This window comes from Podarcis filfolensis, assembly GCF_964270895.1.
Source record: "Podarcis filfolensis genome assembly, chromosome: 3".
Lineage (NCBI taxonomy): Eukaryota > Metazoa > Chordata > Lepidosauria > Squamata > Lacertidae > Podarcis > Podarcis filfolensis.
Genome location: NC_139606.1, coordinates 73,547,979 through 73,563,558, shown reverse-complemented (window position 1 = coordinate 73,563,558; position 15,580 = coordinate 73,547,979). Strand labels below are relative to the sequence as shown.

General features: G+C 42.2%; 1 protein-coding gene across 2 annotated transcripts in view; it reads right to left on the bottom strand.

Annotated features, from left to right (window-relative positions):
* The window catches only part of SMOC2 (SPARC related modular calcium binding 2), a 133,047-nt gene that overhangs the window by 23,673 nt on the left and 93,794 nt on the right, over nt 1-15,580 (bottom strand). For both annotated transcript variants that reach the window (XM_083606083.1, XM_083606084.1), the window contains one exon: nt 10,567-10,649. In XM_083606083.1, coding sequence (XP_083462209.1) covers nt 10,567-10,649 — 83 coding nt within the window. The remainder of the gene's footprint in view (nt 1-10,566; nt 10,650-15,580) is intronic.

Sequence of the window (15,580 nt, the reverse complement as noted above, 5' to 3'; positions counted from 1 at the left end):
AAGAGGCAGAGGCTGGACACGGCGCCTCCCGGCTCAGCTGGCTGCTTCGTGCCGTGGTGGCCACGGCAGGCAGCACACTGAGCAAGCAGGACTGCTCCGAGCGAGCAAGGGCCTGTGTGCCGCTCCCGCTGGCTCGGTTTTTTCCCTTTTAGCCTTCTGGCGCCCCGCAGAATTCGGCGTTTGCAGGCTAAAAGGGAAAAAACTGAGCCAACGCTCGGCGGGAGCGCTGCACACACCCTTGCTCACTCAGTGCGCTCGTTTGGTGTTCCCCGGACTCTTGCCTGGCACCCTCCAGGAATTGGCGTTGTGGCTCCCTGTGCCACTAGCCTCTATGGGTAAGACGGACCTGCACCCTACCATCACCCCGCATCTCCGTCGCTAGCCTCCTCCCTGCCACTAACCCCTTCCTCACCCGCCTGCTCTCCCCCTCCATCCCTCCCCTCTCTTAGGGTGGCCATATTGACAGACTTACCCTTCACACGGAGGCTCCTGCTTGCTGGTGCCGGGGGTGACTCTGGGCCACTGACGGGCTCTGCTATCCTTTTCAGGCTTTCGGCCTCTACGTGGCCACCAGCAAGGTCGTATGCAGGATCCGGCCGGGGCAGGCAGTCTCTCCAATCCTGCTTGGGCCTTCCCCAGCAGCAGCAGCAGCAGTGACCCCAAATGGCTGCTCAAGCTGCATCCAAGAGGAAGCTGCAGGCAGGAACGGAGAGGCCGTGGAACCGCTGCTGCTGCTGCAATCGCCAGCCACGTCCCATCCAACACGGCTTGAGCAGCTGTTGGGGGCTGCTGCCACTGCTGCTGGGAAAGGCCAGGCAGGACCAGAGAGGCCACGGAGAGACGAGTCTCACTGCCTGGGCCTGATCCTGGATACGACCTTGCCACTGGCCACTTGGAGGCCAAAGGCCTGAATGGGAGAGGCGGCTCCATTGCCTAGCTGCTCAGCGGCCCAGAGTCACCCCCGGCAGCGGCAATTTGGAGCCTCATGCAAACAGGGTCTTGGGAAACAGCACAGCCAGGAGCGGGCACTGGAAAGGGGCGGCAGTGACGGCGCTCCAGACTCTGCTGTGGCACTTCTGTTTCCGGGACACAGATGCGGCACATGAAGGCGGCAGAGAGTGGCTGACTCTGAAGAGAGCCTGCCCTCTCCCACCCTTCGGTGGTATGCGCATGCCCCTACCCCCCCAATAATAATACCCCCCCGAAAAAACCAGACATTTCATTCAAAAATCTGCCCAGATGGGCATACTGGCCCCCAAAACCAGGCATGGCAACCCTACCCTAAATGCCTTTTGGCCCTTATGAAGCCTCTTTGGCTGCACAGATTATTTGTCTGACAGTAGCCAGTTTTAAATGGATTGTTGCATAAATTCATATCCACATAAATTCATCAGTGAAGGCACTGATTTTATCAAACATTTCAATATTTTTTTAAAAAATTGTACGGTAAAGTTGAGTGCCTATTGCTCTTTGGTGTCAGTAATACATTGCTCCTTATTTCTAGACTTTTGCTCTTGCATTGATGTGGCAGATGGCATGAAATGGAAAGCTTTGTTAAAGCTGCCTGATCAGCTGTAAATTAATGCCTATTAAGTTGGGTTTAGTCCAGGCAGGGGCTAAGGAGGGAGTCGTGCACTTAAGTTTCAACATAACAAAGCAACTTTATACTGGGTCTGATTGATGGTGCCTCTCCAAGGTATCAGACTGAGGTCTCTCCCTGAGGTCCTTTTGACTGGTAATGCCAGCACTGGAACTTGAGCGATATATGCTGCACATCACCACAGAAGTGGGAAATACAATATGCTGAGCACTAGTGAGCAGTATGTAGCTGTGATACAGGAGGGTTGATTAGGTGCACATCTGTGCTTGAATTAGAGCAGCCCCAGTTCAAGGTGAGCACAGCTCCCTCTCATGGGCAAGGGCAAAGGGGCAGTAGTACAGAGCTAGTGCCAGCTGCAAAAACTGGCATTTTTGAGTGGAAAGGCCACAGGCCTGCCTGCTTTTTACACGCACCTGAAGCGTCATTATTAAGGGTTCCACATGATGCTTCCCTTGCTTCTAGAAAGCAGAGGGCATTTTGCACGCCTGGGCTTAGGTTGTGGAACACCTTACCCATTACAATTAAGCGAACTCCTTTTGTACATTGCTTCTGACGCCTATTTCACTCTCTCCCATTTATATGGGGTTTATCTGATGCAGACTTCATTGATGCAATGCAGACCGCGTTGATTATAGTGCATCACTCTTTAGATGTTAAGTATTTTATGCCGCTTTATGTATATACGTGCATATAATATTGATCATCCAGAACTGCCCTTTCAGGCTTTTTGAGTAATTGGCACGCTATCCCCCCACCCCGAGAAATGGCCACATACTCATAGAGTTATAAAATATTAAGTATAGGTGGCAACAAACAACTAGTTTATTTTTCAACTAGAAATGCAAGCTTTTTGGCCAATGTACAAGGAAACATTCCTGAATGTTTCTGATGTTTCCCTTTTCAAGCCGTTTCTCCTCTACCTTCAGGGCACCCTATTGTTGAGCTTTTCAGAACATTTTGATAAATAGATTTCAACAAGAGGACCAACCATGGAGAAGGAGAGTTCGTGAGGCTTCAGATTCTGGTGCCACCAGCAGAAACCAGTACCACCTCAATAAGCACAAGTATGCAAAATAATCTGCCTGCTTGGCAGGATCTGGCTCAGAGCCAGTTGGCTTAAGTTATAGCTAGGATAAAACAGAGGTGACACTTACTGGCAAACTAGAGCATTTGAAGAACTTTCAGGAACTCTCAGTGCAAATGAAGGCAAGGTTACCTTTACATGTGCAGTGGATTTCTGGCTAATGTAGATTTCTATTATCTTTGGAGCTTAGCAATAGGTTGTAGACACTAATTCATTTACAGCACAGTCATACACAAGTCTCACTGCATTTGATGGGGTCAGTGGCAGACTTTGGGCTTTCAAATTTCAGTGGCACACTGTGCGAAGCCAAAATTTGGTGCCCTCCTCCCTTCCCTCTCACTTTCCATTCTACATCATTGTGGCGGGACTCCCTACTGCGCCCTCTCAGCTCTGGAGTCATCTTAATTTTTGGTCTCATGAGTTTCCATATCCACAACCATTTTCTAGGAGTGATATGCACAGTGCCTCACTACCTCAGGCAAAGGATGGTTTAGTACCTCCTCATTCCACATACAGAAGCCAGATGTATAGGCAGCCTCAATTCAACACTGGAGATGGGACAGCACATCCTACAACACCTGGGGTGTGTGTGTGTTTTGCTGCTGTTCCCATTTCCTATCTGTCACCCAAGACACACTCCTCACTCTGCGTAATGGTAGGAAATGTCCCACACAATATTTTAAAGTCAGGCTTGCAGATGCCCATTTGTCTGCCCACCCTGGCAAGAGAGAATTGCACACAGGCACAGAAGCTTTCATAAGATGGAAGGCATTTGGCTCATTTTTTTCCTTCTAGGACACCAATTCCTCCTTCACCCAAATGACTAATAATTGTGGGCAGGAGAGTTGTCATTACTGTTGCTGTTGTTGTTATTATTATTATTTTAAACAACTAAATTCCTTTGACAAAACCAACCAAACAAAACCAAAACCAATTGATGTTAATTTATATAGTGCCTAGCATTTTCTAGTTGCCATACACAGATTTAAAAAATAACACCAGCCCTGCAATTGTGAAAGACATATCACAAAAGAAAAAGGTATAGGGAGGGAAGAGGAAAACTAGCAACCAGGTATCAAATTACATAATGACCAGATTTACTTTCTTTACAAAAATAAAAATAAAAATACACACACATACTTTGTACCCTCCAATTACATAATGCCCAGGTTTTTTTACATTTTTTTTACACATACACATACTTTGTACCCTCCCCTTTTAGCATCCATAGGCATTTTTAGATTTCACTATAGAAATACTTTTTGCAAGTAACTATGAACAAACACAATGCATAAGAAAAACAAAAGTTATTTGTCCTGAAATTCTAGATCCTATTCATTAAAAACCACCAATGAAATGGAAATACAATGGGCCTTCAGGAAACTGACTACTGACAACCAAGGATCTTTGGCAGTCTTTGGCCATTCCTCATGAGCTGACACACAGTATTGCTCCCTGGAAAACCATGCCAAGGGCACTGTGGTTGAATGGACTCCAAGACCTCATTATATTAAATGGTACTCTGGAGCCATTTCTCATCATTTCCTCTCCTATCCCTAATGTGGAAAAAAATGCCCTTTCAAAGATTTGCAGGTATACTCTTGTACTTCAGAGAGAAATCTCTATTAGTGCTTTATAGATATGGGATTCGTCAACTACTAAAAGTGCTCAATTAAACAGCTGCATTAAGTTTAGTCTATAACCCTGCATATGCACTAGGATCTTATAGGCCTTGTGCCTTATGAAGTCAGTGAGAAAGTTCTGAGAAGAATGGCTTTCTCAAGGAACTTGCCTAGAAAATATACATACATACATATACATACACACAGCCACACAGCTGACCAATTTTGACAGCTGTTGAAAAGAAGGGATGAATTTTGAAACCCTGAGCACTTGACATACTTAATTCCCATCACTGATGAGCTGCCAGAACGTATCCTGGCCTGCATTCTTGCTACTGTTAGGCTTGGCTAGTGTGTCCTTGTTTATGGTATCACTTGTTGGACTGACTTGCTTTAAGTTGCTAATTTAGCTGATGTAAGCTGCCATAGGTGAAACATGGAAATGAATGCTATTCAGTCAGTTCTGCATTTATGTGTTACTTGCATGCTTCCCACAGGTATCTGGTTGGCCATGGTTGAGAACAATCTTTGGCCAGGAGATTGCTTGTGTTCTTAATGGTAGTATATTTATACATGATGAATAATAAATACTTTTTGGATATGTTACTTTAAGCACTTTATGGATCCTTTGCCAGATATTAACTATAGACATGGCCCAACTTCAAAAGTGAGGTTTTTTTGAGTTCCCCAATTTCAACAGGATATTTAAACATATGTTTATATATTTCTCATTGAAATCAATGGAACCATGTAGATGCAGGGAAATGTTCAATGAATGTTGTCATAGGGATAACATGAACAAAACTATGAGTTAGGTTTCTTTTCTGGAACCACCAGTTTTTTAGAGGGATGGGAAACCCCTTTTTATTTCTCTTTTGCTCAGGAGTTACCCTATAAATACAGAAGAACAAAAAAAGGCATTCATCTTTTTCTCCCTTCCATTTCCCATGGTAACTCATAAAAGAATACAGCTGCAGAGAAGAGAAACTTCTGCAAACCATTTTTTATTAGTGCATTAGTTTAATAGCACAGTAGGCCTTTATCTGATGTGTTTAATTGCATCCAGCCTGAAAAAAACAAGCATGTCTCTTGGAATGATCCTTGTTCCTTCCCTTCCCCACCTCATGGTCTAAGACACCATCTATGCTTTCGGCCTCATTTGCTTACTGAATAGAAATAAAATTCATATATTGATAATTTCACCCAAGTATTCATGCAAAACCAGCTTTTAAGCTTGCTAATCTCTGAATTTAATACTATACATAATATTTCCAAAAAAGGTCAACTCAGGCTCGAAGGGAAACTTTTAAGGCCCATTTGCGTACAAACTCGCCTGCATGATAAACTATTTTTTTCCCCTTTTGAAACTATGAAAAGTAATACTTAAAACTCCGTAACACAACCAGTAATTTAAACATGTGATTGTTCGCTGGTTGTAACTAATTGGTTGCATCATAAAAGTTGTAATCCTCTTACTTTCACACATCTTAACAGGGAGGAAAAAATGTGCAACGTGACAAGGAAGCAGTCGCTCTGACGTTCAACGGCTCAAGCAGATGCTCTGTTACGCTCGGAAATAGCACGTACTTAATGACTTTAAAAGTAAGTGAAATATTCAGGCAGATTCTTGCGGATTTCAAGTCTGGCTGCCGCTCAGGGCTCAGGTCCCTGCTATGCAGACAATATTAGCCTTCCCATTTGGACTAGGATGGAAATTGTAGCATGTCAAATGAACACATTCTCAACTATGTTATGAAGCATTCTCAACGACGTGACTAGCAAAGGTTAGATTCTGTAATTTGGTGATACAATTTCTTCAATGGCTCATAACTTATAATGCAGTTTTTGTTACATTCTTTCAAAGGTGACAAATACGTAAGTATCTATTCACAAAATTTATATTAATCCCTTCATTCTGTAATCATGTTCTGGACAAAGCTATTTTTTCCCATGTGGCCGCAAGGCTTAGGAAAAGGTTCCCATTGCTTCCACTGGAAACAGTGGCGAACTTTGGGTCCCCAAATTTCATCAGCACCCTATGTGATGCTAAAAAACTGGAGCCCTCCCTTTCGTGTTCCATTCAGCATCATTGTTGTAGCGCCCGCTGTGGTGACATCACCCTGTGTGGCCAAACTGGTTTACTACCCTAAAACTGCTTCTGCTGAAAACAATAGGAGGAAAGGGGGAAAGAGAGATTGACAGCAACCACCTACCCAGGTTGACTCAGAACTAAGTCCTACTGAATTCAATGAGGTTTAATCCTAAGTAAATGGGTTAGGATTGCAGCTGAGAAACTATGGGGCATGTCTAAATTTATCCCCTGTTTGTGGGCATATCAGAGGACCAGGACAACTTTGGGTTCTTTGGCGTCCAATCGTATCCCAGATTTTGCTGGTACGCTCCCAAACTGTCCCAACACATCTTCCCTTTGGCTCTCCTGCTTAGTCCTGACTTGGTACCAGATACTGAGTTCTCAGAGAACAAACTAGGAACTTCACAGGTCAAGGACCTTGAACAGCAGGCAGAACTGGTGCTGAGGATTTTCTTAAGGGGCTTTGCAGGGGAAACCTGCGGAAAAACCCCTGAAGAGTAGGAGCTGGAGCTATAGTTAGAGTGTGGTCTAGGAGGCCAGAGCAGTGTTCGAAACTCCCATTGTGCTAGGTGCATTTTGCAACAGGGAATTTCATTAGCGTAAGCAGTTTCTGAGCTCTGGGCGCAGTACTGCGCCTAAAATTTCAGATTACAACTGCAGAGTGGAAGGAAAGGAGGACCTTTTTCTGCCTCCCCACTTCCAGCTACTCTCTGAAGACTGGAGAAGAGGCCCTCTTAAGAATATCAGGGGGGTGGGGGGGAAGGACTAGACCATGTGAAAAATGAACATAATATTTTAGCTGCAGTTGATTCATTTACAGCTTTGTATTCTTGTTATTAAAAAAGTGCAGCTAGACATTCCGTTGTTGTGCCCATAACCTAGGTTTAAGGTGCCATTTAACTCCTAGCTTTCATATCTCGGTTTCTAACACTGGGCCAGAGTATATAAAGTATTATTCTTGAGTCTCCCAGTTGTTGGAAACAACACAGTCTGCACTCATTGTTCCTTATTCTAGTTTCCTCTTCTTGGTACCTTCCCTGAACTCACTATGGTATGGACCTTGGCATGTAGCCTGACTTTGCCTCTGAATCTTGTTTTGGACATAGACTGATTTTCTGGGTTTGACCTTAAGTTTGTTTGGTATATACTGCACCTGCCATCCTGCCCTCATTTGTGAGTGTTTGGTAAGAGGCTTATACCTCCTAGGACTGGGACCCTAGCCCCAGAGGACACGTGCTGGAGCCCCACATTGGTCCTACTGACAATGGGGCACTGACATTGGTTGGGCTGGGGCATAGGAGACTTCAGTAGTAGCGGGGGGGGGGGCGAGAGATCTTACATCAGTAAGATCTCCAACATTTGAGTCCTGTCTCCAACATCAGAGAGGGATGTCCAATATATCCAATGACCCCCTACAATGCTCTTTGGGGGGCCTTAGCATTGCACCATTAATGTCTCATCTTGTAATCACACACATAGAGGAGGGAGTGGAAGAATGGTCAATAGCCACAAGGCAGTGTTGTCAGCAATCCCCAGAAGAGATAAGTGTTACAATTACATGTTCACAGTGCAACCTTTGTTTATAAAGGAATAATCACTGCAAGTTACAAACACACAATTCTCCCCGAATTTTGCATTCTCCTTGACCAACACTAATTAAGACTATAGCAAGAGTCCTGTTTAATGCAGCATTTTTTTCTCATAGATGCCTACAGGAAACTCGTATGCAAGACATGAGCACATTAATTCATTTAGCCTATCACATAATATATTTAAATTGTTATTCATCTCTCTGGTAAGCAACTGGTGAAGTATGCAAATACTTTCACCAATGCCTAAATGAAGAATGATGACCTCATTAGAAATATTTAGTGTGGTTGGCGCATTCTATGTGGCTGGTGCCGAGGTGTGCCTTGTAAATTGTGGAGAGTGGAGGGCTGAATCAAGCCCATAAAATCATGTGTACAGACTTCTCCTCAGAAAAGTAAATTGTAAAACTGGCATGTCCAGTGACTGCAAATGTTAATGTTGAAATTGCCCAGACTGAAGGACTTAAGAGTTATGAAGTCAGGGGAAAAGATTTCATAATGATTATATCCTACTATTGGACAGTGAATGAGAAGGAGAGGAAGAGAGAAGCATTTTTCACAACTGAGTTTTCAAAACTATTATACCATTCCAAGTTCAGCTTGACTTGACCAGGTTTTGCCCTGGTGGAACAATGAGCCTAGCAGCCTTTGGCTGCAGTCGGGAGATATTTAATCTAGTGACCTCTTTGATGCAACTTATCCTGGAACAAATGATTTCATGCTTGCTGCTTTTGTAGGTAGGCAGTAAACCACTCAGGGGTGGAAGAATGATTAGGAACTTGGCACTTCTTATAATTTACTCAGGAAAACTTCAAGGTCTATCTGTGTAATAGGTACGATGCTCATGCTCTCAATTTTATAAAAGGTTACATATAAATAGAAAGAATGTAACTAGTGGGTACATTGTCCTACAATAACATCAATAACCAAGTACTTACAAGCCAGAGGTTGCCAAGGGTAAGCAACTTAAATGAAGGAGAACTCAGATCCATGTTCCATTCACCACTTCATAGCAATTATGAGTTCATGTTGCAGCAGTGGTTAGGGAATGGTCTGATAATAATTGTAGTGCAAGCCCAGAAGGGTAGAATTTAAACAAGCATTGTCCTTCTAAAGTTCAGAACCTAAACCCCAAAGAAATTACCAGGTAGGAACAGAGAGGTTGGAAAACTTTTGTTAATCATGCCTTTGGCAAAAAAAAAATAAAAAAAAAAATTCTGAATGTGGTTGCAACATTACTGCTGCTATAATAGGGGGACGCTTCTGGTAAAGTAGTATCAGGAAGGGTGAAAGGAAGTGTGAAATTTGGCAGCTTCTCATGGCATCTTACAAAAGTCAGTAGTAAGATGTTTAAGATGAAGTTGGGACTGTGGTTGGCATTTTCCAATGAAGGTCAGTCCAGGCCTGCTCACCATTTATGTTTCACTTAACTAAATCAAGGACTTAAATGAATATAGTCTGAATCCCTGGAGACCCACTGCCAGTCAGTGTAGACAATAGTCAGTTAGGTAATCTGAGCAGCAGGAAAATGGAAATCACTTCCCTTGAATGCCAACCAACCACCACTGCCAACCCATGTAGACAATACAGGTCTAGGTGAACCAACGGTCTGACTCATTATAAGGCAACTTCCTTTGTTTCTATGAGCAAAGTCTAATTTAACATTGTTCTGAGTACTTTACAGAGCAGGGTCTGTATACCAGCACAATTATTGGTGAGTTTTCACATGTGAAATTTGCACTATACTAGCTCCTGACATGGAACTTCTTTTAAATTGTCGTTTCCTTGTTCAGGAGAGGTTGGCCAGACTTCTCTTGTCACTGGTGAACTCTCCTCATTGCTACTGGGGATGTTCCCTCCCCATTCTCAAATGCAAGGTTTTTTGTTTAGGGAAAGGAGGTTCTGACAGGGAAAACGTTCTCAATGAAAACTATTTTTTTTTAAATCCCCAAAGCCCCAAATTATTTTTAAGACAAGCCCATCTAATAAAATAAAATAAATTCATAAGATGAAGCCTGAATTCCAAAGAGCACTTTGTTCAAAATAGGTGGCACAGTAGAAACATTGTTAAAACATCCAAAGGTCAGTCATGTGCTTGTCTCCTTTGAAACAATAAATGCAGAGATTTTATCTACTTCCTTTGAGCGTAAACTGAGTTTGGCATCGTAATGGTGGCGTAAATCATTTCTTGTGCTGGAGAAGACAAAAGGATGTGCATTATGCTGTGAAATATTTAGCTTTGTAACTTCCAAATATACTGTTTGTGTTCAGGGATCCATTTTGGGAATTACTGACCTAGATGTTGAGTTTCACGTGTACAGCAAAAATTGGATTATGCTCCATTGCTACTAATAGCAGATTTCATCTGATTTCCATGACAGTAAAAGCAAGATCCAACACAGCAAATATCAGTACAACTTCTCTTACGCTCACCTTAATAAGTGATGTCCAAATTGGAAACCTGGCATAGCAATTATTCCACCTACTTTTGCTTTGGGACTCAAGATAGTGAAGTCTCTCTCCCCAGGTTAATTCAGTGAACAAACACCCTAGCTAAACACCATTTATTATACACTGACCTTGAAGCTGGCGCCCTTTGAACAAATCTTTTGTTTTGCTTGGATGAGCTCTGGCACTGTTATCACATTTGGGTTGCTCATATCTGAAGGGAGAACAGGAAGAAGAAAAGACAACAAGGTAAAGTCAATTTAATTTGCAAAATCTATCACATCATAAATGATGTAGTCACACTGAAGTTTGGCAGAGTGCTCAGACTCAGGCGTTCCTCTAAAATTGCAGCCACACATCTGCACAAATGCCAAATAAAGCACATGCTAGAAAACCATTAATTAAGACTCATGCCATTCCCTGAGATAAGCACTGCTGAGCAATTTCAGCGGGGGGGAGGGGACATTTCAAAAATGGGTCTAGAAAATGCTTGTGCCTGATTTCACGAGACTGTATAGCAGTTTCCTCTCTCTTAGGTAAATCTCTGGTACAACCATTTTTCCTTGTGCATCTATAAGAAACTGGGCTCGCAGTGTGCTACAAATCTGCTGCTATCTCCCATTTAAAATGGCCCTTTCTTCTTCTGTTTAAGGCAAGTTAACATGCCCAGTTCCTTCACAATTCTCAGCAAGCCCCTTGCTGAGGCTTTGATACAAGTGTAGTCTTTTTGTGGTCTTTAAAGTGTCCCAAAATCCTTTGTTGGCTGCTGTTCTGGAATTTATTTCATTAGTTATCTATAGATAACTTTTAAACAGTGGGCAGGGGGGTCATTGTGTTGCTTGTTATTATATTATTATGTATTTTTGTGTTTTTATACTGTAAACCTCTCTGTGATGCTCGGATGAAGGGTGGTATATAAATTTAATAAATGTTAATGGTAATAATCGAGATTGTGCTAAAATATAAGCCTTCTGTCTTTACAGGCATATATGGCCATGCAAAGAAAAGGCAGATACCCAGAATCTGGAACTCTACCGCTGTATTTTATTGTGGGATTTAATCTGTATTGCTCACAAATAAAAGCTGAGATAGAACAGTTTGAAATATGCTTTCTATGGTTCTGTGTTATGCATCTTTATCACTTGAAGAGCTCAAGGAATCATAAGAAATTCATGAGCAATGAAAGGAAATGGGAATTTAAGCCAGCCATTGGCTGTGATTTGGGTGTCAGTGTTACAGTATATCTGATCCGCTTGCAGTTGCTGTGAGATTTACTTCTCCTTTAAAAATGTCAGTGTTGAGAAAACAAGATTTGCAAAGAAAATGACAGATGCTTTAACCATCAACTGATTATTAATTAATTATCTGGAAGGAATGATGCCAAACAACTAAGACCAAAGTAATGTCTCACAGGGAACAAGGCCACTGAATGTGTGTGTGTATGTGTGTGTGTGTGTGTGTGTGTGTGTGTGTGTGTATTTCTCTCAAATACACAAAGCAGGAAGTTTGCTGTTAAACTAACATTGACTACATGGTGATGGAATTACAATGGTTTGATGATTCATATGAGCTACACCGAAGGAGAAAGGAGTTAGAATATACCTCAGGCACTAGAAAACCACTGACAGATAATACTCAGATTTATTTGATGTACTTTCTTTGAAGATTCCCTCCCGTTTTCAAGAATAATGTAACTGAATGATGTCTGTGAAAGGTGAGTGAAAAATGAACTATGGATTCAGGCGGGCACTTTTTCCTGTTGTGTAGTAACTTCCGGATTCACCACAAGATTGACTCAAAATGGAGCAGTCTTTCTAGAAAAGTCCCATTGTATGATGGACTCCTCCTAGGCAAAGATTTTGTAGACGGATGAGTCAATATAAAGTTTTGGGGTGTTTGTGTTCCTGCTTGGCTTTGTTACATTTCCTATGCTATTGAACTCAATAATATAAAGAACCTAGTGCTTGAACATGATTGATCTGGTTTCTCCATTGTTTGATTTGGTACCACCCAGGCAATTGAGCTTTTTACCCAGTCACGGTAGGGAGTGTAGTTTTTCCACTACACTCAAATTGAAAACTCCTTTCAAAGCCATCGTAACAAATCATAGAGTGCTTGGGCGCCATGCTAGCCATGAGAAAAATGACTGGTTGGAATGAAATAGTCCCCGCCTTCATTGTTTAATTTATCTTCTCATTGTCAGTGAGAAACTAGCCATTTCTGAAACTGGCCTATAGCCCATCAGATACAGATTGCTCCAGGAAGGTGCAATGCAATTTCATGCTCAGATGAGTGTGTGTCCTGTGGGTGAAAAAGACACCTTTAGAGTAAGGAGAACAGAAGCTGTTTTGATGGCAAGCTTTCGATGGAGTGGATGGTAATTGCTGATACATGACCTCTTTTAACCAGCCAAGTAAAGAATGAAAGAGAAATCTTTGAACTGGGTGCACTAATGTAGCATCTGGCAATTGGCCTGAACGCAGATTAATCTGATACCCCATCCTGCATTCTTCCCTTCTCTTTCTCTCTCTGCCTCCAGATTCCCCACAGCAACTGGCATTTCATGCTTAGACTTTGTGCTCTCTCTCTCTCTCTTTTTTACCAAGTCCAGATTTATGAGGGATTGTACTCAGCAACTGCCTGTGTCTTATACAGAATAGCACACTGTTGGCAAATAAATCAGTTTGCTAGAAGAGGAGAGAGAGGCGCACATTATATTTATTTATTATAAACCCCACTATTTCTTCTATCTAGGAGCTTAGATTGGCACACATACGGCTCCCATCCAAGCAATGCTCAGGCCTGCTTAGCACCTGCTATTGAGCCCCATCCTGCACCTTCAGATCCTGCTATGCATTCTCTTTGTAAATAGGGATAATGGTGGCTGCACCAGCAGTTGTAGGAAGAGTACAAACTGCAGTATTTATTACGGTAGCTCTCCCAGCCTGGAGGGCTGAAGACTATAATTTTTTAGAAAGTAAAGCTGATGTAATCAAAATTCAGACAAGAGTGCAAAGGCTACAGAAGACAAACATCCCATGAAGAGATGTGAAGGGGGGGAGAGGAGGCTAATAACAACAACAACAACAACAACAACAACAACAACAACAACAACAACAACAACAACAATTTATTATTTATTCCCCACCCATCTGGCTGGGCTTCCCCAGCCACTTGGGGCCTAGAAAATGAAAAGAGGGATAGCAGAGCTACCTTTTAAATTCAAAGTTCACAGTGTTGCCATATGTCTGGAATTTCCCAGAATACGGCAGTCGGAAATATGGCAACCCTAAAGTTTAAGACTACAGTCCTATGACCCATGGGAGGGTGTCCGAGGGCCCACGGGCTACATTGGCTCTCCCTCTCTGACAATGGAAACATCCATGGCCCAGACCCTACCAGTTTCAGAGCTTCAAAGGACTGCTGCTCAGTCATGAGATAAAATTCCAGAGGGGTTGTCATATAATCTGTTTCAACAAAGCTGCCAAAGAGTTTTGTAGTACCTCAAAGCTTTCAAAAAATAGTTTTGAGGTACACAAGACTCTTAATATTTCAGTCATGAGGGTAGGCTTTCATCTGCAGAAAGAAATGACAACTTTCAAGGAAAAACTGCTTTATCTCAGGTCAGACCATTGGGCCCATCTAGCTCTGTAGGGACTACAATGATGGGCAGCGATTTCCCAGGGATATTTTTGCAGCCCTTTCTGGTGATGGCAGGAACTGAACTTGGGAGTCTTTGACATCCAAAGCCTGTGCTCTACCAAGCAGCAATAAAGTCCTCCTCCGACTGAGAGTTTGAAATTCATTTTGAACAATGAATGCCTATTCTGGCCTTCTAAAACTGATTCTCTCAAAAACATTGTTTTGTATAGGAAGAAGAAAAAGATCGGTCTTTTAAACCACTTGTGCTTGCATCAAGTGAAACATGCTGCCTTGGCTTTTGGTGGGCTTCCATACAAGCATTCCTAAAGAAGCCTAGGCCCACATTGTTTCCTTTGGAAAGCGATACTTTGCTTGCCTGCATCTGCTAAACATGGCCCACAACTCTTCCCCGCATTTCTGGCTCTGCTGAAATTCATGAACTTCAACTTACTATTTAACAACATGTTAAAAATACATTTCTTCTTTCTACTGCTTCCAGCACTGTTGCTTCATTGAAGTTAATCATGTGAAAATGGGCTGAGGGGACTGTTTCTGGGAAATAATGGAAATGTTTCTGAGGTTATATTTCTTTTCTTACAGGGATCCTGGCAGGTCTGATTTTTCTTTCCTTTACTACCAGACAGCAAGTGATTGCATTTGCTCATATATATGCCACATTTTGCTACCCAAAGTGCTTTATAATCTTATTTTATCATTTACAGGCCACTTTTTTCCTACTCAGATTGCTTTACAGTCTTGTAGCTTCTTGCGTTAACCCTGTGAAGTTCGTGAATGTTGTTTCAATTTCACAGTAGGGGACTGAAGTTGAGAGATGGCGACTGGCCCAAGGCCATACACAGAGTCCATAAGTAAGCTGAGATTTTTACTAATGCCCAAGCATAGTTTTGCATTGCCACAGCACAAGGGTCTGACGTTAATATATGTGCTGGGAGGGCCTCATGTTATTACATTATTGCAATATCAAGATGTAATCACAGCTGCCACTTTTCCATTTGAAGTAAGAGGGAAATCAATGAAAATGGTGGTAATTAATGAAGGAGATCAATAAAAAGAATGATGCTGCAATCAGAATCCACAGTTGGGCAACAAGAATGCAATCTACATTGTACCAAAGTCAGCAACAATTTTTCCATTGTTTTTAATGGATCATGATTGTAACCCTCAGTCTTCACCTCTTACCAATCAAGGTATTGTTAGTGCAATCAAAATTTTACACACACACACACACACACACACACACACACTTCTATGTTGCATTTCAATATTTTTCAAAAGTCTAGATTGCAAGGTTAAGATTTAGTTTAGGGTGAAAAACTGAATGCACCAATTAAATTTGGGATCATCATATTTTGGATGTGTATTGAATTGTTAGGATGCTGTTTTGTAGTACCATTATTTAGTCTATATTGTGTGATGTTACTGTCACTTTAACTGTGCAATTCTGTACATGCCTACTCATAAGTAAGCCCCATTGAGCTTAAT